At 37.7% G+C, this 26,961-nt stretch overlaps 2 protein-coding genes across 4 annotated transcripts in view; one reads left to right on the top strand and one right to left on the bottom strand.

Moving 5' to 3' along the window:
- temp (protein prenyltransferase alpha subunit repeat-containing protein tempura) overlaps positions 1–10,376 on the bottom strand; it is a 74,222-nt gene extending 63,846 nt beyond the window's left edge. Inside the window, exon 1 of the mRNA XM_090402584.1 lies at positions 9,950–10,376. The gene's annotated coding sequence lies outside the window, so the exon portion shown is untranslated. The remainder of the gene's footprint in view (positions 1–9,949) is intronic.
- A 6,317-nt stretch (positions 10,377–16,693) lies between these two features.
- Vps45 (vacuolar protein sorting 45) overlaps positions 16,694–26,961 on the top strand; it is a 172,586-nt gene continuing 162,318 nt past the window's right edge. For all 3 annotated transcript variants that reach the window (XR_016549286.1, XR_016549285.1, XM_090403157.1), the window contains exon 1: positions 16,694–17,181. Coding sequence is in view for 1 of the 3 variants with exons in the window: in XM_090403157.1 (XP_090259283.1) it covers positions 17,089–17,181 (93 nt within the window). In the remaining 2 variants the exon portion in view is untranslated. The remainder of the gene's footprint in view (positions 17,182–26,961) is intronic.

The raw sequence follows: 26,961 nt of genomic DNA, 5'->3' as shown, positions 1-26,961 counted from the left end.
TCTTAGAAAATACAGACACAAAGCTACACACTATGTAAAACTAGCTAAACAAAAGCTATTTTAAAAAGACTCTGGTAAGAACACAGAAAATAAATATCAGGAAGGTGGCAAGATATTCTGGAGGCTGTTAAAAAGCTAAGTAATGGAGGAAAGAGTGCTGTAAAAGGAATTAGAGATGATAAAGGTGACACGAAAGAGGATTTAAATAAACTAGCCAGATGGGCGAATGAATGGGGTTCAGATTTAATGCAACAAAATGTAAAGCCTTGAAGTTTGGGATATATCGATGGGAGACTGCATACTTGATTGGAGGAAGTAGGGGGAGACAAGAGATATGGGGGTGATGACTGACAGAAAACTGAAATTCAGTTTTCTGTCAATCATCACCCCCATATCTCTTGCAAAGGTGGTGAAGGTAACCCAGAGGATTGCTGCAACACTGAGAAGGATGCTGACCTGCAGAGATAAAAAAAGTTATCGTTCCATTGTATAAGACCCTGATCAGACCACACTTAGACTATTGTTCTCAAATTTGGTCCCCAGGATTTGAAGGGGATAAATTTACTGTGGAAAGGTTACAGAGGCATATAATAAAGATGGTTTCAGGACTGTACAATGTTAGTTATAAGGATCTACTGAGGGAATGTAGACTGCAAAGTTTGGTAGATAGAAGGAGAAGTGATATGATTGAGACTTTTAAACTGTTGAAAGGTGGTTACAGGGATGACACTGAGGAGTTCTTTTGCTTGGTGAAACAGCAGGAAGTAGTGTTGACAAGGGGCCATCCCTGGAAGTTGCAGAAGGAAGCTGTGAGCAAGAGGGTGAGGAGTGGTTTCTTTGCATGGAGGGTGGTTGAACCGTCGAATGCATTGCTTGATAGAATGGTGAGAGTGAGAACGGTCAATGAGTGGCATGATAGACTTTTGTGTTTCCTAGGAGGGACCTCCCGCAATGAGTCTTTCGACTCAATGGAGGCCTGAATAATAATAACAATAATGAAAACTGGTGAAAAAGATATCCTTAATGTACGAAGTAATTACTCAGAAAAATTGCTAAATTAAACAATGAGTGACAGAACAGTGATAAAAAGCACTCAACAGGCATGCAATCAGGAATACATATCCATACTTGAAGTAGAAAAGGCCATCAAAAGATTAAAATGTGGAAAGGCAGCTAGAGTAGGTGAGATATTCAACAGAAATGCTCAAGTATGGAGGTATAAAAATCTTACAGTGGCTGCACTGCATAATTCAGAAGGCCTGGACAGAGGGACGAATTCGAGATCAATTGAAGTACCCATCTATACAAATAGTACCCATCAATAAAAAGGGAAATAAAACTGAACGTGAGAATTACAGAGGTATTTCTCTACTCAGTATTTCTGGTAAGATTTATGCAAGTATACTTGAGAAACTGTTGAGAAGGATTGTGGAAGAGAAGCTTGGTGAAGAACAAGCTGGATTCAGGCAAAACAGAGGCTGTCAAGATCAGATTTTCACTCTACGACAAATAGTTCAGGAAACATGGGAATATAAGAAAGATCTGTATTTAAGTTTTGTAGACCAGGAAAAGGCATATAACAAGGCAAAAAGAAAAGCTATTCAAAACACTACAGTTATATGGTGTCAGTGGGACATTATATCAAGCAATATTTATTTGAATTTCAAGTCAGCAGTTAGAATGAAGGAAGTACAGGAAGATGATTTGACATTAAATCTGGTATCAGAAAAGATGTACATTATCCCCTCCTCCTGTTATTCATTATCTATATGAATCATATTATGAAGGAAAGCAGTATTAAACCTGATATCAAAATTGGAGATGTTAATCTCAGTAGTTTACTTTATGCAGATAATGTTATATTTTTAAATAAATCCAGTTCAAGTCTGCAAGATTCCCTGACTAAGTTGAATAACCGTTGTAATAAATTTGGTATGAAAATCAGCAACAGCAAGTCAAAGACAATGAAAATAGGCAGAAACATTGAAAACATCAACAGCATCATGAATGGAGAACCTATAGAAAAAGTAAACTATTTCAGCTACTTAGGCACAATTTTTAGTGAAAATGGTAAATTAAATACGGAAACAGACAACAGAATCAACAAAGTCAGTATGGCAGGAAGTCAACTGAATAAATTTATATAGAATAAGAGCAAAATTAGACAAAATAGTAAATTAGCTATATAGAAGACAGTGTTCAAAACCAACTGAGCTGGGCTAGAAATGAAACACTTGACCAAAGACTAGAAACTACAGGTATGAGAGTCCTGAGAAAGATTAGGAGCATGAACAGATGGGATCAATGGCAATATCACATTAAAAATGAGGATATTAGGAAAGAACCTCACACTGTTAGCATCCAGGAATGTGTCAGAACTAATCTCAGGTGGTATGGTCACTTAAACAGAATGGGAGAGAAAAGATTAGCAAAACTAGTGTTGTGTGTCAGGTTGGCAGGAAAAAGATCCAGATAAAGATTAAGACATAGGTGGATTGTCTTAATCCACTTTAAAAAAGTGCCTTAGAAGACAGAAATATAAGATCCTGATAACGTTGGAGTCTTGACAGATAACAGATTGATTTGGAGGAAAATTGTTGATAGGAAGTTAGTAATGATGTAAGTTTTTCATGCAGTACCATCATAATATTCTGTACATGGATATTAGGGTACATGTCAGGAATTTGATGACATCTTGTACTTCCTTCAATTCTAACTGCTGACTTACAACTTAAATATAGACTATGCACTGTTAGTATAATGTTCCATTTTTTAGTCCATATAATTGTAGCATTTTGAAAAGCTTTTCTCTGGGAAGAGAGAGGAATCTTGTTGAGCTTTTTCAAGATCTACAAAACTTAAGTATAGATCCTCGTCATAGCCTCATGATTTCTCAACTATTTGTCATAAACTGAAAATCTGATCCTGACAAACAACCTCTATTTGACCTGAACACAGCTTGTTCTTTTGCGAGTCTCTCTTCCACGTTTTTTCTTAGCCTCTTCTTAAGTGCACTTGCATAAATCTTACCTGGAACACTTTAGTAGGGAAATTCCTCTAACTCTCACATTCACTTTTATTAACCACCCTCCCCACCTTTACAGATAGGAACTATGAGAGTTCTACTCTAATCATCTGGTAAGGTAGTAAAAATGGTGCAGGTAATCTTTAAACCTGTGACATAATGGTCAAACAAGGAAAGGAAAGAAGGAAAAAAAAAAGTAATAAACTTTAATGAAAAGCACATATTTAGTACTGAAATTAACAGTACATTGTTGCTGTGGAAACAACAAGCAATTCAAGAACTCGAATAAAAGATAAATATAACAACTGGTTTATGTGTGTAGAAGCTTAAGTGCTGTGAGGACATCCATTCTATAAAAGATTAGCTCCCTCCTCTCTCAGTGCCTGGAGTTTATAAAGTTTATAAAGAGTAATCTTTTTTGTGAAAGGGGGCTGTGGATTACTGGTTTTAGTATTTTTTGGGAGGGGTAGCCATTGGCTGAAAAAGTGTTAAGGATGTGATTTAGTTCAGTGGTTAAGGCTTTGTCATTTGAACTGATTAGTTTAGCCCTGTTGAATAGCGTCTTAATAACTCCATATTGTTGTGAGGAGGGGGATGAGATTGTTGGTGAGTGTATCTGCCTGTATGGGATGGGTTTTCTATAAACTGAGAAAACCAAGGTTCCATCAGAGGTTGGCGGGTGACTAGTGTGTCTAGGAAGGGGAGGCTATTGTTTTCCTCTTTTTCCAGGGTGAACTTGATTCTGGGGTGTTGGTTAGTTGAGTGTGTTAAGAAAGAGAGGAGTGTATCGGAGCCATGCGGCCAAATAGTGAACACATCATCAACGTAGCAGAGCCATATGGTAGGTTTTTGTGGGGGAGAGTTTAAGGCTTTCTCTTCAACAGTCTCCATAAAGAAGTTGGCCAAGGGTGGGAAAAGTGGTGAACCCATGGCTATCCCCTCTATCTGTTTGTAGAATTTTTCCTGCAAAAACGAAATAGCCCGAGTTCATTGTGAACTGAAATAGGGCTGAGATATCGGGAAGAAATTTAGCTTGGATTAGCTCTAAGATGGGACATTTGTGAATAAGGAGGAGATGTCAAAACTGACCATTATGTCATTATGTTGGAGTGTAAGGTTTTCTACACTGGCTTTGAAGTGGGCTGAGTTTTTAATGTGTGATGGTGTGTTGCCAGTATAGTGCGAGAGTGCTTTGGCTAATATTTAGCTAGTTTGTATGTGGGGGAATCAATGCCATCAACTATGGAACGTAATGGCACATTTTCTACATGTATTTTTAGGAGCCCATATATACAGGGTGGGGGGGGGTGTCCAGAGTTATATGGTTTTAGTTTGTTAGTAATCTCCACAAGCCAAGAAGTAACCTTCTTAAGGAGCCTATGGAGTTTTCTAATTTGTGAGCAGGTGGGATTGTATTCAATGGGGAGGTAAGTAGCCTGATCTAATAGTAAAGCATTAAGCTTACCTGTGTAGTCAGTATGATTGAATACCACAGTGGCGTTCCCCTTATCCACTTTGGCGATAATTATTTCTTTGTTTTTTTTTTCATTCCCTTGTATTCATTATTGGATATGTTGGTTTTTGGTGGTCTAGCTTTTGTGAGAGCACAGGCTACATCCAATCTAATATCGTTGGCGATGTGGTTTGGAAGGTGGCGAATCCCGTGTTCAATCTGGATCATTAATTCCTCAGTCGGTATTTTCCTAGGAGCAATGGCGAAATTGTGACCATGTGACAGAGCGTTGAGTGCTTCAGGCTTCAAAATAACTGAAGAAAGGTTAACTACAGTGTTGGTTTGTAGTTTTGGTTTGGATCTTGAGTTCTTTTTTAATTTATCAAACTTGTTGATATGTCGACTCCATATTTTTTTGAATTCTTTATTTGCTGTAGTGCACAAAATGTCATTAGAAGTGACCAACGTTCGTGATTTAGCATATTAGAAAGCTCTTCCTCTAGCGTTAAAATAGCTCTATTTGCATCAGATAGGGAACTGCGTGTAGCGTTAATTTGTTCCTGTAGCAAAGCATGGCTCGTGTAGTTATAGATTCGGAGAGCTTTCTGTGAAAAGAAACGGTGCTTAAATTTTACACAATTTGGGATTACCTGATTATCCTGGCAGTGTTTTAGGAAGGTCAGTCGATTCAGTTGTCTCGATAACTTCAGCTTCATTTTGCCGTAATGGCGGGTCTTGCATGCAATGGAATCTCCGTGGATGATAGTAATTCTTGTAGAAAGGCTTATACGTGGGTTAATCGTGATTATTAAATACTTAAGGAATTGACAGCGTATACTAGAAATATAAATTAAATCAAACTTTAATATATACTTTTCAATATTTCGGCAATGTCACGTTGCCAACTTCATGGAAACTTCAGATAAAGAAACGCGCATGCAAGTACTACACAACAGCAAATGAGAAATGAAGCGAGGAAGCTACCCTTTTCCTAAAGTCCTGATGGTGCCCCCTAGCAAGCTATATAAGGTATTCTTGGCCTTTGGGCTGAAGTTCTACTGATGTATGTTTCTCAAATTTGGGACAGTCTAATGCATCCAAATTTGTTGAGGTTTGGCATGTTTCTAAAGGCTGAGGCTAATTCCATGAATAGTCTTTCATATTTGAACTTGCTGCAGTGTATTACTGTGGCTTTCTTCCACCTTATTCTGTGGTGAGTATCCAGAGCATGGTCTGCAAGCCCAGAGTGGCTGTACTGGTGAAATCGGATGTAGGCCTATGTTCTGAGATTCTGATATTTGCTGTCCTGACTGTTTGGCCAAAATAGGATAATTAGCAGCTACAAGGGACCTGGTATACACCAGTTAGGTTTAGGGGAAGTGGTTGGTATTTAGGGGAGCAGATATGGGATGCCAATTTTCTATATGGTCTGTAACAAGAGGTCAAGTCATGTTTTTTTAGGATTTTGTTGATATTTTCCGAGGTGCCTTGGATGTAGGGAATGCTGATGGATTTAGAGTAATCTTTTTTTGTGAAGGGGGAGGGGGGGGATTGTCGATTACTGGTTTTAGTATTTTTTGGGAGGGGTAGCCATTGGCTGAGAAAGTGTTAAGGATGTGATTTAGTTCAGTGGTTAGGGCTTTGTCATTTGAACTTATTAATTTAGTCGTGTTGAATAGTGTCTATTATTAGACACTAATATTAGATCGGGCTACTTACCTTCCCATTGAATACAATCCCACCTACTCACAAATTAGAAAACTTCATAGGCTCTTTAAGAAGGTCACTTCTTGGGCTGTGGAGATTACTAACAAACTAAAACCATATAACTCTAGATCCCCCCCATATATATGGGCTCCCAAAAATACATATAGAAAATGTGCCATTACATTCCATAGTTGATGGCATTGATTCCCCCACATACAAACTAGCTAAATATTTAGCCAAAGCACTCTCGCACTATAACTGCTCGCATATCCATCTGTGATTCGCTGCGCCAAGAAAACGACCCATTTTTGAAGCGGATGATTATGGGAGATAAAAAATGGGTCATGTACAATAACATGGTACGTAAACGATCATGGGGGGCACAAGAGTGAACTGCCGCAAAAAACAACCTCGAAAGTGGGATTACACCCAAAGAAGATCATGCTCTCTGTGTGGTGGGATTATAAAGGTGTTGCCCACTACGAGGTGTTACCTTCAGGCAGAACAAGTCATTCAACTGCCTATTGCTCACAGTTAACGAGACTGACCCGTGCAATTAGCACAAAATGTCCTGAATGGGCAAATCGGAAAAGAGTTGTCTTTCACCACGACAACACCAGACCCCACACATCGTTAACAACCCGGGTAAATTGTTACGTCTTGGCTTGGATGATTGGCCGCATCCTCCGTACTCACCGGACCTGGCACCTTCCAATTACCACTTATTCCAATCATTGCAGAATCCTCTGAACGAGGAAACCTTCGCTAATGACGAGGCTGTCAAAAGACACCTCGATCAGTTTTTTGCCAGTAAACCTCAGGAGTTTTATGAACGCAACATAATGAAGTTGGTGGACGGATGGCAAGAGTTCATTCATAAAGAGGGTAATATATAATTGAGTAGTATGTATTATATATATTAAATAAAATGTGTTTCATTCAACTCTGAAAAACCGAACGAATTTATTTGCCAACCCAATAAAATTGTTGTGATCTAACATTTTATGTCACTTACAAGAAAGAATTGCAATGGATGTATTTTTACATGGAAAGAGAAAGAAAATATAATATAGCAGTAAGAAATATGAAGGAAGAAGAAGGTGTAGTGAAAATCATTATATAATGAATTTAGTTAATAATAACAGTTGAAGACTTATAGTATTTCTCTGTGTTGTGCAACGTCATGTTTGATATTAGGTCACGTGGTTCTGTTCATTTCTCACTTATCAGAGGGAGAGAGATGCATTTTGCATACTTGCACAGAAAGAATAGTGAATGGACCATAATGCCTGAGATTACTAACCATGTTTGACCATTCATGGTGGGACAGTCATGGAAGAAGGAAAGGAAGATGACCCAGTCTTCCAGGAAAAGCCTTCCCATTATATGACTATATCAAATGTCATCTCAATGGGGAAAAACAAGATGGAGAATCCAGAGCATCAAGTATATCTTGTAAACTTTATCTATGATTTAATAACATTAAAAACCAGATATTTATCTAGTTTTTAATGTTATATCAATATATATATATATATATATATATATATAAATGATTTATTAAACTTCAGAAGTTTAATAAAAATACATTTCAGTACTCAAGATATGCCAGTCAACCTGAATTCAAGTTGACTGGTGTATCTACACACATGCAAACATCAGCATTTCAGCAACAAAAAGAACATCAGTAAATCAGTAATAGAATTTGAAACAACCAAATTCAGACTATGTGCAATAATTTGTACCTTCCCATACAGCATCTCATACCAAGATAGAGCAGTGCATGGGAAATAATCAAGAGGTATTTGATGAAAAATTCTCCTTGGGAATGAACGCCTATAAGAGAATGAAACCCTCCTGTATCCTTTTCCTCTAGGAGAAGAAACAGATGGGTTTCAAATGGATGAGTAGCAGCATCAAGCATGTGCTGTAAAAGAAGAAAAGTTGCAGAAGGAACATAATATGGGGTGTGATTAACTAGCTGAACAGTACAAGGTAAAGGAAAGAGGATAATTCTATTTGACCTGCACGGGCCAAACAGAATCCCATAGTTCTTTTCTAATGCAACTCTTTAAGGAATTGGCTGATGCAAAGCTAACAGAACCTGAAGAAACATTTGAATTGCTGAGTGACAATTTTGCAGTTTAATCATCAGGATGTGTTTGATGTTAAGTTCAAGGTGGACAAACTTGAGGTGTTTGGGATATTGCAGAATCTCAATGTCATTTCTGCCATAGGATTCGATGAGATATTGGCATGTATGTTGCTTGAATGTGCAAGGAAATTTTTTGGTATATTTAATGGTTTGAACTCTTCCAACTTAAATTAAAGATGGCAAGAAATTATATTCTTGTTTAATCTTTTATCCGAGTGTAAGCAAAGTTTGCATATGAAGTATCTTCACAACTAGGCTACTTGAATATAGAGTCTAATGACTTCACATTAACTGCCTTAGTATCCCAATGCAAAGTATATTGATATGAATTATGAGAAAGACTTCTTCCAACTTGTTGCCTAAGCTTGACATAATCTCCAGATCTGTAATTCCATGAGGACATTAAGAACCTTCACAAGTAGCTTACTTGTAGATAGAGGCAAACATTGGTTTGGTTAGCATATCTGCTCAATGAATAGCATGTGGTTCATCTCTATCCTTAGACATAGATGCTTACATGACAATGAATTTCATGGCCTGCCACAAGACAACAACCTCTTATTAAAGGCCTGAAGTGGCTTGAAAAAATTCCATATTTGGGCTCTAAAGAAGAGTTTCCAAACAACGTAAAAATGAGAAATAAAGAAAAGAAAATAAAGAAAATTAAAAAAAAAAAAAATCCCTAACCCACCAACATTACTTACATGCTACAGGTTTACAACTTTCCATAGGTGGAAGTCACATATAAAACTTTCCTCAACCGAGATTTACCTCACAGAACAATGCATGGTGTCCTGCTCTCCAATCGTAAGCAAAATGATTCCCTTGGATTGACAAATTCTCTGAAGTCATCACCAAATCCAACACTCTTGAACAATGAGTGCCCTCCATCAAGGTGTCTCAAGTAACTGCCTCTTAATAGCTGAATAAATTTCATTTCCTCCCCATATCCTTTCCTCTTTCCAATCTATATCTCCATAATTGAAGTCCCCATAATAATTACCCTGACATTGCTCACAGAACTGATCTGTTGGTACATATCATTTACTCTTGCATCCAGTTGCTATAGAAGCAACCGACAACATATTTTATTTCGTCTTATTGACCCTTATCTCACACCAAATACATTCAGAGTAATGTTTTTTATTCTTAAGTAAAACTTAAGAATAAAAAACCTCTTAATAGCTGAATAAATTTCATTTCCTCCCCATATCCTTTCCTCTTTCCAATCTATATCTCCATAATTGAAGTCCCCATAATAATTACCCTGACATTGCTCACAGAACTGATCTGTTGGTACATATCATTTACTCTTGCGTCCAGTTGCTATAGAAGCAACCGACAACATATTTTATTTCGTCTTATTGACCCTTATCTCACACCAAATACATTCAAATGTCCCACACTGGTTTTACTGCCCTTCCGATAAAACTCAAACTATGTCCATAAAACACGTCCTTTATTGGAAAGAGAGAGGAGGAAAAAATAAAAAAAAAAATTTTTTTTTAATTTAAAAAAAAAAAATATATATATATATATCACTTCATTTAAACTAAAATCGGGAATCAATTACCTGCAGACCATTAGTATTATTTAGATAAAACGTTACCTTATAAAACGGCTGCCGGTTGCCACAAGTAACTTCAACGTCAGGAATGAGAAGCTGCTCAGATCTATACTTGAAAATGACAAAATTACTATACCTCCAATATAGTCATTTATTCAAAATCAACGTCCAGTAACGCTAGTAGTTTATAAAACCATTATAAAGAAAAAAAAAAAACGCAAATATTTTTACAACAATCCATATGATTATAATACAGTCGGACGCATTTATGATCAATTACACCTGAAAATGAATCGGAAAATAAAACCGTGCTTTTATCACAATAACATATATAAATGGCTCAAAAGCCACAGATATTAATAATTTTAATTCTGCTTCTACTAGTGGCTAATCACATTTTGAAACGTTAGCAACCAAACAGAAAAACAAATTTCAAAGCCTACGTTAACTACCAACAACATTCACGCAATTTCACAGTAATTTCTCCGAATAATGTTCCTAGAGCCACCTCTCACCACAAAATGGAAAAACAAGATGAAGTATTATTTCGCTATGTAAGAGCCATATAAATGAAGACGAAGGAAAAGTTGTTGCATCCACAAGGTTTTAATGTAGACACCCTGCATTTTTATTTTTATATGTCAGTTAAGATTATTATATTTCGGTTTTAATTTTTCACCAATATTAGAATTCTTTTTGAGTACCTATAAATGCGCCCTGATACTTTTGTCTACCTGGGATCAGTAGTAAGCACCACAGGAGGAACGGAAGAATTTAATACGATGAAAAACATATGGAGATGTAAAGTATTAAACTAAAATAAGGCTTTTCAACACTAATATTAAAACTATTCTACTATATGGATCAGAAACCTGGAAATTAACTAAGGAAAATACAAATAAACAAACTACAGGTATACATACACTTAAATAAATGTCTAAGAAAAATATTGGGAATATTTTTCTTAGACATTATCTTAGACATTTCTTAGAGGCCAGATAAATTTTCAAACATGGCATTATTATTATTATTATTATTATTATTATTTTTTTATTTTTTTTTTTTTTAATATTCCTGACACCTCCAACGAGTCCGAAGACTCATCGCGGGAGGATACCTACAACTGTCTCAACCACTACATCGAACTTCTACTACGAATCATCTCCATCAACGCCATCTATTATGAGAAAGAACAAACCAAACCAGTATCACAACAGCAATAAAAAGAGTAAATGGAAATGGATTGGACATACTATAAGAAATCCTGATAAAGACATAACTAGGACAACCATGGAATGGAACCCACTGGGGGAAAAGGAAACGGGTCACTCCAAGATGACCTGGAGGAGACAGAACAAGATGGAACGATCCTGAAGTGAACTTAAGAGAGAGGCAGCAAACAGAGTCCGATGGAAAACATTGATTGAGGCCTATGCTCTACAGGGAGTGAAGAGGATAGGTAAGTATTAATTTTTACACATATTCAATATATTTGTATATATTTTTAAATAATTCGAAAATCTTGCTCTAGAGACCAAACATGGAATTTTTTCAAGTCACTCCAGCTCTCGTCTCAAGAGGAGGAAAGGTGACTTGGCACTGAGGCAGCAAATTCATTTTCCCCACCAACAAACATCCATGCTCACAATAGGGGGATTGGAACCATCAAGTTGGAGAATGGATGAGACATCCACTGAGCGACTTTGGCCAACAATATGGGCATTCCATTATGATTTTTTCTCATCCATTCGTTTATTGGTTATAATTAGCCTTTTCATGTGTTTTTAATTTGTGACTGTGTTGAATTTTTTTATTATTTAGTTTCTTAAATATATTCAGCATGGGATAAGATAGATTGTGATGAGTAACTATATGTTTTTGCATCTTGCTCTTGCTATTGGCGAGGTAACATAGACGGTTGTGACAAAGAATAAACTGAATCAGTCAACTCAAATGTATAACTTCAGCGAGAATAACAAGAGAGGGATGATTATTACGGGTATTTTAATTATGGTAATATATATTGAGATGAAAAGGTATCGTCGCGGAATAAGAAAGTAAAGTTCTTAAGGGACAACTATCTCATGCAGTAAACGGCAGATACACGACGATCGAAAGTCTTAGATCTGGTCAGGTTATCAGATTATGGGGTTGTGAATGCGATCACATCTCTCTCTCCATCTGGCGATAATGATTATGAATTGATCTCTTGAGTAGTAGTAGTAGTAGTAGTAGTAGTAGTCAGCAGGGGTGTAGTAGGGCCAAGGTCATGCCCTGGTACTTTTTTAAAACTATCAAAATTTTTTAAGTTCATTATAATACATGTAAATTTCCAGCTTTCGGTCAAAAATAGCAGCGTGCCACGTAGTGTGCTTTGTGAAACTGTCTCCTCGCTATGGTTTGCTATATGGTGTTGGAGAAAGTATTTTAAGAAGAAAAGTGTTATAGTGCATCAACAATATGAAGAGAACAAATGAAAACAAATTAACCAGTTACTTCTCAAAACTTAAAATAAATAAATAAACACTACTACTACTACTACTACTACTAATAATAATAATAATAATAATAATAATAAAAGTGGAATCTTCCAAGGTGATTCCTTGTCACTATTGCTCTTCAACATTTCTTTGATACCTTTGTCTATGATTCTGAAGAAAACAAAACTTGGTTATGAAATTCCTAAATGTAATATTAAAATTTCTTATCTGTTGTATATGGATGACTTGAAGTTATATGGAAAATCGGCCTAGCAAATAGACTCTTTATTGAACACTGTTCGTATTTTCAGTCAGGACATCAAAATGGAATTTGGTTTAGATAAATACGCAATTTTAACTATTAAACGAGGAAAAATTAATGACACTAGTAGCTTTAATTTTGATCAAGAGAAATATATAAAAGCAATTTCAACTGAAGAACACTATAAATACCTAGGAATATTAAAAGCCAGTGTTATTTTTCCACTCGAAAGCTAAACAACAGGCAGCAGCAGAATACACCAAAATAGTTAGAAATATTCTGAAAACAAAACTAAATGGATCACAATTAGAGCAATGAATTCTTGGGCTATACCAGTGATCTGATAAATAGCTGGCATAATAGAATGGACAAAAGAAGACCTGGACTAACTGGACCTCAAAACTAGAAAACTAATGACTATGCATCATGCATTATATCCACGAAGTGATGTTGACCGGTTGTACCTACCCAGGAGAATTGGTGGACGGGGTCTGCTGCAAGTGAGACAGACTGTGGAAGAAGAAGAAATTGGTTTAAGGAATTGCATCGACAATAGCTCTCAGCCAATGCTTCAAGCAATTACACAAGAGGGCCTTTTAAAAGCAACAGGAAACAAATCCGATTACAAAAAGGAACAACAAAATAACCGACATGTGCGCTGGAAAAATAAATCCTTGCATGCCCAATTTCTTCGAAATACTGATGACAAAATTGACTTGAACAAGACATGGCAATGGCTACAACACGGATATATTAAAAAAGAAACAGAAGGATTTATTCTAGCTGCTCAAAAACAAGCATTACAAACTAATGCAATGAAAGCAAAAATTTTGAACATTAATAATAACAGCAAATGCATATTATGCGATCAGAAAGATGAGGCTGTAGAACATCCAATCTGCAGCAAAATAGCTCAAATTGACTATAAATACCGCCATGATCAAGTGGCCAAAATAATTCATTGGCATGTATGCAAAAAGTATGCCTTTCCTACTTCTGATAACTGGTGGCAGCATAAAATAGAGACTGTATTGGAAACGAAACAGTAAAATTCTCTAGTACTTTAGAATAATTCAAATATTCTCTGGGACTTTAGAATACAAATTGATCGGCATTTGGAACACAAATAGACCTGACACAATAATCGAACATCGACAGGTTTGGATTATTGATATCGCAGTACCCAGTGATAACAACATTATCAACAAAGAACTGGAAAAAATTACTAAATATCGTAATTTTTTATCGATCTTCCAATCAAAATTGACCGACTGTGGCTTAAACACACCAAAGTCATTCTAATAGTTATCGGTACACTTGGTGCAACTTCAGAGAAACTATCCAACCATTTACAGCAATTAAACATCAACGAAGTGACCCCCACATGACCTACAGAAAACGGCATTACTTGGAACAGTCCATATTTTACGGCGCTACCTGACGGACTATTCTTAGATTCTTGGGTAGAATGTGAATAGTGCTGTATCACCAGTCAAGTTTTGTTTATATGATATCTTGTTTTGACTGTGTATCAATTATGTGAATAAAATAACAATGCTTCACTTGGTGATCTGGATATTTGTTTCTAAGGTAGAGAGTTCTGTCACTATTTCTTTTAGGACTACACCGTTAGTAGTCAGCTGGATGAAGATTTCTGTAAGAAAAGGATATATCTGGAACTACAACCAATGATCAGAAAAGCTTAAGAGATAAATTGGAGCTACAGCGTGAAATGATGAATAGGGATAGGAGATAAATGCTGCTTGGGAACAAAAGTCAAAAGGCTGAGTATTGTAAGTACGAAATGGTTGAACGAGGACATAAGATCACGGTATGGAAGAATAATTCACTGTGGAGGCAATACAAACTGAATAACAGTAATACTCTCTTAAACGAGGATTGCAAAGAGCAGGCCAGGAAGATTACCTTACCTGGTTAATGAGGCAATCAAAAGTGTGTCTTGTGTAAATTAGCCAGTCATGCATAAAAAGGTTCTTGAGAGTTCTTTCAATATGTGTGACAAGTAGAAGAACAATTATTGCGGTAAGATAACGTAAAAAATAATAATAATAGTAGATTGGCAACTAGAGCCTGTGTGGCACAGTAGAAGTGGTATTTGAACTCTATAGCTAGATCGCACGTAGAAAGATTTGAGGTTCAAATCTAGCCGCCAACTAGAGGAACATTTTCTAAGCCTTTTTGGACCGTTTCCCGAGTTAGTCCATCTCTGGCACGGGCAAGGGGGGTTTTCCTCCTGGAAACTCGGGTTTTTCGTCTAGAAACTCAAAAAAAATCGGCCATCGAATCCACACTGTTTTCAGACATTAAAAATACTGTATTGTGTTAGAGTTAGGGACCACAAGATGGCGGGACTTGCTAGCCACTTTCTTCACTGGGTATCTATTAATTAGTGGTAGCCTTGGGCCAGTGATATCTGATTGGTTACCAGTGGAGATTGAACTGCCCACTCAGTCTCCAAAAGTTAGATAGGGCTAAAATGGCCTTCCTATATGGGAACAAAAAGGCGTTATATGATTTCTTTTAGATTGGTAACTATAGTCACACTATTCAGGCAGCAAAATTCGTCACGCTATTAATCCTCATAAGGAATAAATTTCCACGCGGTTAGCCTAGTGGCTAGTTTCGCAACCATATGCCTGGGGAAGGAGTGTCCTAGGTTCGATTCCAGTCAGTGACGTGAGGAGCTGAAGGATCTTCCTCAGCCATAGCCAAGTTGGCCAGTCTTGGACGTGGACAGCAGGGTTTATTCCCCAGTTTATCCTGGATTTTTCATTCCACAAAACAGGCAAACCGGCCTTGAGAACTCAACAATACGGACATAGGATACACTGGGGCGTAGAGCTGTCCACTTTATCCTGTGAACGGTTTGAGGTCCGATGATTAATAAACTCTCGACACCGCAAAGTAAAAGAGGGAAAGGAAGATGAGATGAGAGGAATAAATCATGAGAACCTTGCCAAGAGAGAAAGAGAGAGAGGGGGGATTTGCTGTAGGCATGTAATGAGGTCATGGACTGTTTTTTTTTGGGGGGGAGGACATCCCTTAACCTCACCTGATGCTTCAGTTCATCCCGCAGATGTTCAGTAAGGTTGACATCAGGGTCTCTGTGGAGGCCGATTAAGTGTGGTGACCATTCATGTCCAAAAGTTACGCAGTTATTGCAGCTGCCTTATGACGTAATGCATTGTCTTGCTGAAAGATGCATTGCATTGTTCACAATGTTGAGATACTCTCGTAGTTCAATGTTCTTGGCACCACAAACAGATGTCGGAGGCCAAATCAGGAAACAGAGTACCAGACAATCACACCGCTACCTCCGAATTTTAAGAGTTGGGTTCCGCACTCTAGTAAGGTATGTTCGCTGGGCATCCACCACACCCACACCCACACCAGTCTATCTGCTCTGTAGAGAGTGTAGTGTGATTTTTCTCTCCATAACATAGCTTTCCAAGCTTCCACGTCCTGCTGAACATGCACTCTGCACCACTAAAGACCACCCTTCATGTTGGTTTGGGTAATGTGTGGCTTACAATTTTCAGTGCTACCAAGTTAGTCTCTGTTCTGAACGTTTCTGTGCAGATTAGTGTTCCAATCGATGCCCGGAACTCCGCATTCCTCGTGCCTGCCGACAAATGAAGTTTTTTTACATTTATCTTCTTGACATCCTTCGGTCACGTTCGGTGAGTGTGGTGAGTAGCACTTACAGTTGACTCCCTGTACTTCCATCTCGGTATGGCATCACTGATTATCAGCCAATGATTGAGACTGTCTGCTCAGGGGTTTCGAAAAGTTTTTTTAGGCTCTAAAGGAACCAAAAGCCTTCTCCCTTAGGGGAAGAAAAAGCCGGTAGAAGATTTTTCAAACTGATTAAGAGCGTTGGCTTCCCGAGTTGAGTTTTATGAGGCCTGAAAATATTACCTATGCTATTCAGTATTATATAAGATAATGTGCGGAAAGATCTCATATGTACTATGAGGGCGTGTGTGTAGTCACCTGCTTCTGTTTCGGTACAGCTGTGATGGTTTGTTGATTGTGGACTATAAGCAAAGAAAGTGTGAAGATGCAATCAGTTGTTTCAAATAGATTTATGAAGGCTGTAATAAAAACAGTTGTAACTTATTAATAATTAATTATTTAAATTATAAATGAAATTTGGTTACTTTCTCTAGACACAGTACTTTTTGGTTGTGTTTCGTTTTAATGGCTGGAAACCAGAATATAAGAGAGTTATTCTTTTTTTTAATCTTAATTTGTTGTCGAGGTTTATGTAGTGTTTGAACCCCCCCCCCCGCCTGTTTTTAAGAGGTATAATTTAACGATGCAGTTTTCTTTAATGAGCCACTAGAACTACGGACTGTGAAACCCGTAGTATCCCTATCCCATATTACGAAGACAAAGTATAAATCAAGGAAATCACAATGAATATAATAACTTCCATAAAACAATACGTAAATAAAATGATCGAAGACTGTGGTCCAGGGATGAAGGTGCTACTCATGGATAAAGATACGGTTAGTAAAAAAAAAAAAAAAAATACTATTAGCAATAATAACAATATAAAGCCGAAATTGAAATTCAAAGGAATTTCTTTTGACTCAGCATTCTGTCTTTCTTCTTCCATTTGACACCTGCTTATTATTTTTTTTTATTGCAGTTCATAATGTGATTAAAAGGAATATGAATATTACGATTAAAATTATCTGATAGAATTACTTTTTTTTTTTAAAGAGTTATATCCTGTTATATAAAATTACTTTACACATGCCACTACAGTTTTAGGGGAGAGAATTATGACTATATTTTGGAGACAACTTCAGTAGCATGAGAAGTTAAACAATTATTATTATTATGTGACACCTCCAGGGAATCCAAAGACTCATCAACGGAGAGTGTGCCAACAGCATCTAACTACTAATCGTGCTCAAACTTGCTTAACTTTTTGCATGAGCCATTAGTAGCAGAGGCTCTGCCAATTGACCAACAATCCAAAATGAAAAGTGTCATTGTTTAGACAATGTTCCCAGAGTTAATAAAATAAATGAGATATGATTAACAAAATGATGACATCATTAAAGAACTGCAGAAATCTTTCCATTTCTTTGTAATTCTACCAGTTCTAAAGCTTTGAGCCAGGCAAAAAGACCCAAAAGGAAAAGTTGCTATAGCATATATGGTAAGAGACTTCATCCTATTGCCTTAATTGATATCTGTTTTTATGCCTACTGTCTTGCATAATTCAAAATGTTACTTAATATGCAGCTGGTGTTCTGATATATAGTATGAATGAAATAGGATACCTTCAAAAAAAACTCAATGATTTTACTGTCTCTTATAAGTCAGTAAATACTTCCTCCTCCAATTCTGAAACATTACTTTTTGGTAGATGTCACTCGTTGAAATAATTTGCGAGATTTCCATATAAGACCTGGGTTTGAATCCCATTTGGACACAAAGAACCTTCATGAGGGTCTTTTCATCTGCAGGTAAGTCTCATATAAAGGTTTTTCCTTCCAGAAACTCTGATTTTTCATCCTACCAAACACAGACAAACTGGCCAAAAGAATACATGAAGTTTACAAATGTACCTAATCTTAACATGTAGATTAAATGTTTAATCTATAATGTTGAGACTAAATGTTTAATTTTTTAATGCAACCAATATCCTGTTATGCAGTTACTCATGTTTCAATTCTAATATTCTATGGCAATAAATATGAAATAAATACATTCTGTAGAGCCAAAATTACATCATCAGTTATTTTATACTGTTACAGGAATTGTTGTATTATTGTGGTTTCTCATCATTTGAGATTAATCCTGAATGATTTATCAAGTATGTTGATTGATAATGCCACTGACTTGATTATTAGACACACGTTCACAAGAATAAAGAATAATAATTTTAGTATTGGCAATATTGGCCAGAAACTAACAGGCCATTATCAATGTTTCAGCATAATCACAAGGTGAAGGAAGAACAAAAAACATTAATCTTATTTACAGAACTGAACCACCTGCCAGAGTGCCACCATAGCAGATGATTGCAAAATAAAATGAGATTGCAATTAAAACTAAAACTGAATTAAAATAATTAACTTTGAAATACAGTAAAATAACAAAAATAAATAAAATGATTGGATGAGCATATTTTAAAAGGGAGGGAAGGAAACCATACTACTGCTTGTCATTTATGAGGATGAGACTAATTACTTTGTTAAGTAGAGAATTCAATTTGTTGATTTAGGATTCTGAGTAATCTCCTGGTAAGTGATTTGATCTTGTAATACAGGGTGTCCCAAAATTCACGCAAGATTTAAATTTAGCGCCATTTGTGCGGTAAAGTGTTGTCAACGAGAAAAAAAGACAGCGTGACAGCTGACAGTTCAGGGTTATTAAAAATGACCACACACAGCGAAGAGAGTTCGTTGAATGGATTATGGAACAACAACAAGTGGATGCTTATTTTTCGAACAAAATCATCTTCAGCTATGAGGCTCATTTTCATCTTGATGACTTCATTAATCGACAAAATTGCCGCATTTGGGGTTCAGAAAATCCACAAGTGATTGTTGAGAAACAAATGCATCCACAATGTGTCACTGTTTGGTGCTGATTTTGGGCTGGAGCCATCATCGGTCCATTATTCTTCGAAAATGCGACTGGTAAGGCAATAACAGTTAACGGTGCTCGCTATCGCGACATGATAATCCAGTTTTTTGTGCCTAAATTGCAAGATATGGATGTGGACGACATGTGGTTTCAACAAGATGGTGCCACATACCATACAGCCCGAGAAACAATTCAATTACTGAATGAGTCATTTCCTGGTCGTGTAATTTCCCATTTTGGTGATCAGAATTGGCCGCCCAGATCATGTGACTTAATGCCGTTGGACTTTTTTCTTTGGGGTTTTTTGAAGTCTAAGGTTTATGCCAACAAGCCCACGACCACCCACACCTTGAAGGAGGAAATTGAGCACTGTATCAATGAAATTCAGCCACATTTATGCAAAACGGTCATAGAAAATTTCGACAAAAGAGTGCGTATGTGCCAGCAAAGCTGTGGAGGCCATTTACCCGACATGCTATTCCATGCATAACCCTATACTGTATACTTTATGAATCAATAAGAAATTACAATTTTTAATTAAAAACCTGTGTTTTCTATCAAAATTACTTCTTGCGTGAATTTTGGGACACCCTGTAGAAGGAAAATTTTTATATTACTCAGCAATGTCCATGATTACTACAGCTTTTTCTTTGTCTGCTTTTGTAATGGTGAACTGGTTATGTCTCAAGGATTTTGGATCCATGATTTTGGCTGGTGACAAGTTTAGAAGTGGAGGGGGGGGGGTTGGCTCTGAGTATTGCTGAGGAGACTAGTCACGAGTGACATTAAAAAAAAAAAAGCATGCCACTGACTCATTAATTGAATATCGCAGAACTGCTTTAGTGACATAATGAAAAATATTCATTTCTTTGAGTTGTGTGACACTGACAAAAAATGTCAGCTGCCTTATTGCCACTTATATATATATATATATATATATATATATATATATAATTAACTGACTTAAAACCCGAGAATTATAATACAATGACATTTCTAAATCACTTAGGGAATTGAAACAACGTAGATCCGAATATAAATTAAATTATACTTTAATTAATATTTCCGATATTTCGGCAATGTCACATTGCCATTTTCAAAAGGAACTTACAAAAAGGCAGTTGCACACAGGCACTAACAATACAGTAACTGAGAATAAAGATATGAAGCTATCGTTCTCCTAGAAGTCCTGATGGTGCCCTCTGGCGGGCTAAGTAGGCGTTTTTGGCCGTTGGGCTGAAGGTCTGCTGATGTATGCCTCCCAAATTTGGGGCAGTCGCATACAACCAAATTTGTTGAGGTTCGGAGAGTTTCTTAGGGCAGAGGCTGATTCCATAAATAATCTTTCGTATTTATATTTGCTCTGGTGTATTACTGTAGCTTTCTTCCACCGTATTCTGTGGCGAGTATCCAGAGCATGTCTGCAAGACCAGAATGGCTATACTTGTAAAACCGGATGTAGTCCTTGTGTTCAGAAATTCTGATATTCGCTGTCCTGCCTGTTTGGCCAAAGTACGACAGTTTACAACTGCAAGGGACCTGGTATACACCAGGTAGGGCTAGAGGAAGTGGTTGGTCTTTGGTAGAGCGGATAAGGGATGCCAATTTTCTGTAAGGCCTGTAACAGGAGGTGAGGTCATGTTTTTTTAGAATTTTGGTAATTTTTTCTGAGGTGTCTCGGATGTAGGGGATGGTGATGGATTTAGAGTAATCTTTTTTGTGGAGGGGGGGAGGAGGGGGGCTGTGGTTTGTAGGTTTTAATATTTTTTGGATTTTTTTGGAGGGGTAGCCATTGGCTGAGAAAGTGTTGAGGATGTGATTTAGTTCAGTGTTAAGGGCTATGTCGTTAGAACAGATTAGTTTAGCCCTGTTGTATAGTGTTTTTACCACTCCATATTGTTGTGAGGGGGGGTGGGATTGTTGGTGGATGTATCTGCCTGTATGGGTGGGTTTTCTGTAAACTGAGAAAACCAAAGTTTCATCAGGCTGGCGGGTGACTAGTGTGTCTAGGAAAGGGAGGCAGTTGTTTTCCTCTTTTTCCAGGGTGAACTTGATTCTGGCGTATTGGTTGTTTAAGTGTGTAAAGAAGGAGAGGAGTGTTTCAGAGCCATGTGGCCAAATAGCGAACACATCATCAATGTAGCGAAGCCATATGGTTGGTTTTTGTAGGGCAGAGGCTAAGGCTTTTTCCTCAAAGGTCTCCATAAAGAAATTGGCCAAGGGTGGGGAGAGTGGTGAGCCCATGGCTGTCCCCTCTATTTGTTTGTAGAATTTTCCCTGCCAAACGAAATAGCCTGAGTTCATTGTGAACTGAAATAGGGCTGAGATATCGGGAGAAAACTTAGCTTGGATTAGCTCTAAAGTTTCCTTGAGTGGGACATTTGTGAATAAGGAGGAGACGTCGAAGCTGACCATTATGTCAGTATGTTGGAGTGTAAGGTTTTCTATGCTGGCTTTGAAGTGGGCTGAGTTTTTTATGTGTGATGGTGTGTTGCCAGTATAGTGTGTGAGCTCTTTGGCCAAATGTTTAGCTAATTTGTATGTGGGGGAATCAATGCCATCCACTATGGGACGTAATGGCACATTTTCTTTATGTATTTTTGGGAGTCCGTAAATACGGGGGGGGGGGGGTATAGAGTTAAACGGTTTTAATCTGTTGGTAACTTCTACAGGCCAAGAAGTGACTTTCTTAAGGAGCCTGTGAAGTTTTCTAATTTGTGAGTTGGTGGGGTTGTAATTGATAGGGAGGTAAGTAGCCCGATCTAATAGAAGAGCATTCAGCTTACCTTTGTAGTCCTTTTGGTTAAGTACTACAGTTGCATTTCCCTTATCTGCTTTGGTGATAACTAATTCTTTATTATTTCTCAATTCCTGTAGGGCTTTAAATTCCTTGTTGGATATATTGGTTTTGGGTGGTTTTGCTATGGAAAGGACACAAGCTACATCCAGTCTTACACTGTTGGCGATTTGATGTGGAAGGTGGCGGATTCCTCTTTCAATCTGGATCATAATATCCTCACTTGGTATTTTCCTGGGAGCAATGGCGAAGTTGTGGCCACGTGAAAGCACGTTGAGAGCTTCAGGCTTCAGGGTGACTGAAGAAAGGTTGATTACGGTGTTGGTGGCAAGTTTTGGATTGACGGTAGAATTCTTTTTTAATTTATCGAATTTCTTCATCTGTCGGCATCGTATCTTTTCAAACTCTGTCTGCAGCGGTACACGAGATGTCATGTAAAATTGACCACAGTTCGTGATTTAAAGTGCACGAAAGTTCATCTTCGAGGGTACGAACAGCTTAGTTAATTTCGGCTAAGCCTAATTTATATTCGGATCTACGTTGTTTCAATTCCCTAAGTGATTTAGAAATGCATAACCAATGTATAAGCTTGTCTATGAGAAACAATAACATTTATTTGAAAAAAACGCAACATGTTTCATCAAGAATGACTTCATCAGGCGATAAGAACATAGAAAGATATTAAAAGACACTTAAATTAACATTGACACACTCTAAAGCTATACAATTATAAAGCCATAATATTCGACTGTAAATTACAGTTACAGATAATAACTGTAATTTACAGTCGAATATTATGGCTTTATAATTGTGTAGCTTTAGAGTGTGTCAATGTTAATTTAAGTTTCTTTTAATATCTTTCTATGTTCTTATCGCCTGATGAAGTCATTCTTGATGAAACATGTTGCGTTTTTTTCAAATAAATGTCATTGTGTTATAATTCTCGGGTTTTAAGTCAGTTAATTTAGAAAAATGAACATATCCCAACCCTGAGTTAATAGTACTAATCATATATATATATATATATTATATATATATAAACACACCTGAATAGGAAAATATATGATGACTTGATGTCTAAATCATAGATTTAAATTAAATTTATCTGTTCATATATAAGTAGGAGATGAATCAGTAAATTTATTATAGTTTATTATTATTATTATTATTATTATTACGGGCAACTCCAGGGAGTTCTTAGACTCATCAAGGGAGGCCCCGAATCATGTTCATCATTCGACATTCACACAGTATTTATCATACCTTGCCTTAAACTCATTCACTGTCACAGCACCCACTACCAACGCTGGCAGCTTATTCCACTCATTCAGCACTCTAAGAGTAAAGAACCCAGCTCTAACACCTTACTAACCACACTCTTGCCCAGCTTCCATGGATGGCCCCTAGTCCTCTCACCACCAGCCCCGTTCTCAAAAATATCTTCTGAATTAATCTTATAGAAACCCTTCAGTAATTTGAATGTCTCAATCATATCTCCCCTCCTCTGCCTATCAACCAATTTCTGCAAACCACAAATCCTCAACCTGTTCTCATAAGGTTCGTTCCAAAGACCTGATATCATCTTTGTCACTCGCCTCTGGATCCTCTCAACCTCCTCCCCATCAAGAAGAAACCTAGGTGACCAAATCTTGGCACAGTAGTCGAGATGGGGTTTTATCAAGGCTTGATACAGAGGAACAATAACATGCTTGTCTCTGCTCGTCAAAGTATTCTTCAGCAATCAAGTGATTTGACGAGTTGATTTGGCCACTTTTGCAATGTGCCCCCTAAACTTCAACTCCTTATCCACCAACACTCCTAAATCTCTTGCCTCATCAATTTGCTGGAGTATAGTTCCACCAATGTAGTAAACTGCTGCTAATCTTTTCACCCCAAAATGTTTAACCTTACATTTTGCCACATTAAATTGACATCCATTCTCCTTAGCCCAGACGTCCAATCTATCCAAATCATCCTGCAAAATTTTGACATCATCTGCATTCACTATTGCCCTATCCAACTTTGCATCATCCGCGAACAAATGAACTGTTCCTCTCAGATCCTTTCCTATATCATTAATGAACAAATTAAACAGCAGTGGTCCAAGAACAGATACTTGTGGCATACCACTAGTCACAGGCCGTCGTTTGGACTCTACTCCTGAATAAACCACTCTCTGATATCTCTCCGTCAACCACCCTCCTATCCATCTCACCAATCCTATATCCATCCCCATATGCTGCATTTTACTGATTAGAATTCCATGTGGTATCCTGTCAAAGGCCTTAGCAAGGTCCAGTAGAATCACTGTAAACCCATTACCCTTATCCAGTGCAGCCATCACTATGTTATAAAATCTGAGCAAGTTACTGAGGCATGATCCACCCTTCACAAAACCATGCTGTCCCTGATACAGTATCCCATTTTCATCTATCCAATCTTGTATTATCCTCTTGACTATTTTCTCCAAGACCTTGATAACGATTCCTGTTATGCTGATCGGCCGGTAATTTTCAACAGCAGCCTTGGAACCACCTTTATGCAGCGGAACTATTTTCCCCTCTTTCCACCCCCTTGGGACCGACACAGACCCGAAGCTCAAATTAAACAAAATGGTCAAGGGCACTGACAAGTCTTTAGCCACTTCACGTATGACATGAGCTGGTATACCATCCAATCTCACAGATATATTGACATTGAGGTTCTATAATAGACTATTTACCTCTACTTCATTCATCACAATTCCAGTATAAGCTGTTGGTTCTTCCATTCCTGCAATGTCACCACCTGGGTGATATACTCTTGCAAAGTGCTTGCTCAGTAATTCCACTATATCGACTGATTTGGTTACCTCCCTACCCTCAGCATTTTTTAAAATCATTCTGCCATGAACATTTTTCCTTTTACTTGCAACATATTGAAAAAACTGTTAGGGATTCTCTTTAGCCTGCATGGCCAATATTCTTTCATAATCCGCTTTTGCTTTTCTTACCACCCTTGTTACCTTTCTGGCCTGAACTTTATACTGTTCCTGCACCTGCAGATCACCTTTCTGCTTAAATTCCCTCCACAATTGTTTCTTTTTTTGCAGCTCAAGCTTAATGGTGTTATTCATCCATTTAACCCCTACTTGATTTATTATTCGGACTCTTGGTATACAGTCAACCATTGCCGCCTGCAAAGACTTCTTAACCACCTCCCATGCACTCCACCATCAACATCCAGCCCGTGCAGTTTTACATGCCATGGCACTGAGCCAAGCACACGCCTAAGCTTGTCATACATACCAGCCCGGTAATTCCACATGTACCCTGTCTTAATCGTAAATTCCACTCCTTTAGTCACCTCCCAAGTCATGACTTTATGATCACTCTAACCAATTGGTGGCAACATGGTCATGTTCGTTACAGCCACATTCTCAGATGCGATTACTAGGTCAAGCACTCTCTTCCCCCTAGTATTTTCCATTACATGCTGTTGCAGATAGTTGTCCCTTAATAACCGCATAAAATCCAATTCCTTTCTCCCATGTGCCCTCTCCTCCTTCCAGTCAATGTTACCATAATTGAAATCCCCCATAATAATTACCCTCCTTCCACTCATTTCTTCTATTTGCCTATGCATGCTATCCCATCACCTGGTCTATAGCAGCACCCAATTGTATATTTTGTTCTGCTAGCCTCTATCTCACACCGAATAGCCTCAAATGTGCTCCTTTCTCTATCCTGCAGTTCAACTTCTATACTCCATGGCTGCAACTCATCAGCTATCATCAATAACACTCCTCCCTCCTTTTTATTTTCCCTGTCATGAACACTTAGGGGTGCTTAAGGGTCAAAGCTGTATAACTGAGAGGAGACCTCCGCATAGCCTTTAAAGGAATGCGGAGAACCGACCAGGGCTTCTGACCTAATGTCCAATCCTCACCTTCTCGTGGTGCACCCTGTTGGGTATCTACTTTGATACTGAACGAACGAGGATGGGCTGGCAATTTGGGATTTAGCCGACCAAATTGTATTCTTATTGGTTAAACCAAAATAAAAAATGATGGTACAACATGACAAAATTTCATGCCGGCTGGGGCGTCGCCCGGTTAAACAAGGCCCCCGTTGTTTTCGCCAGGGAACCAGGGCGAACAGCGAAAAGTCAGCTACTGGAACAAATCTGAAAACAAACCCCAACTCAACATCACCAGAGTTAAAGATCGGTACTATCAACGTAAGAAGCCTGAATGGCAAAGAAATGGAGCTAGCTGAGGAATTAGATAAGTACCAGATCGACATAATAGGGGTGACTGAAACAAAAAAGACCAAAACTGGTGAGATCTTTCTGAGCAATAAATACAAAATGTTATATTCAGGCAATGACAATCAAGGAAAAGAAGGAGTAGCCATAGTATTCAACACAAAATACGAGGCTAATCTTCTTGAATGGCAGGCAGTCTCAAGTAGAGTAATGTGGGCAAATATGAGAATGGGGAACTGGACAATGAGACTTATTTGTGCCTATGGTCCCACAGAAGGTTCTACTAAGGTAGAAGTGGAGGAATTTTTTGAGGCTTTAGAAAAAGCAACTGACACAATGAAAAAGGAAAAGTTGGTCCTTGTTGGGGATCTAAATAGTAGAGTAGGAAATGATTGTGAGACATACAAAAATATTTTGGGAAAATTTGGAGAAAAGAGCAAAGCTAATAATAATGGCAAATATCTGTTGGATTTCTGCTCAGGACATGGACTGGTTATTACTAACACCATGTTCCAACATAAAAATGTGCACAAATTCACATGGAGAGAAGAGGCTAGGAATAAGAAAAGTCTCATTGACTATGTTATTGTTGATAGTGATGTTTTCTCCCTGGTGCAGGACACCAGAGTGTACAGAGGAT

The sequence above is a fragment of the Typopeltis vanoorti genome, chromosome 13, assembly GCF_054136105.1.
Source record: "Typopeltis vanoorti isolate ZY-2024b chromosome 13, IOZ_Tvanoo_1.0, whole genome shotgun sequence".
Lineage (NCBI taxonomy): Eukaryota > Metazoa > Arthropoda > Arachnida > Uropygi > Thelyphonidae > Typopeltis > Typopeltis vanoorti.
The sequence above is the reverse complement of the archived record's forward strand: the minus strand, read 5'-3'. Positions and strand labels throughout refer to the sequence as shown.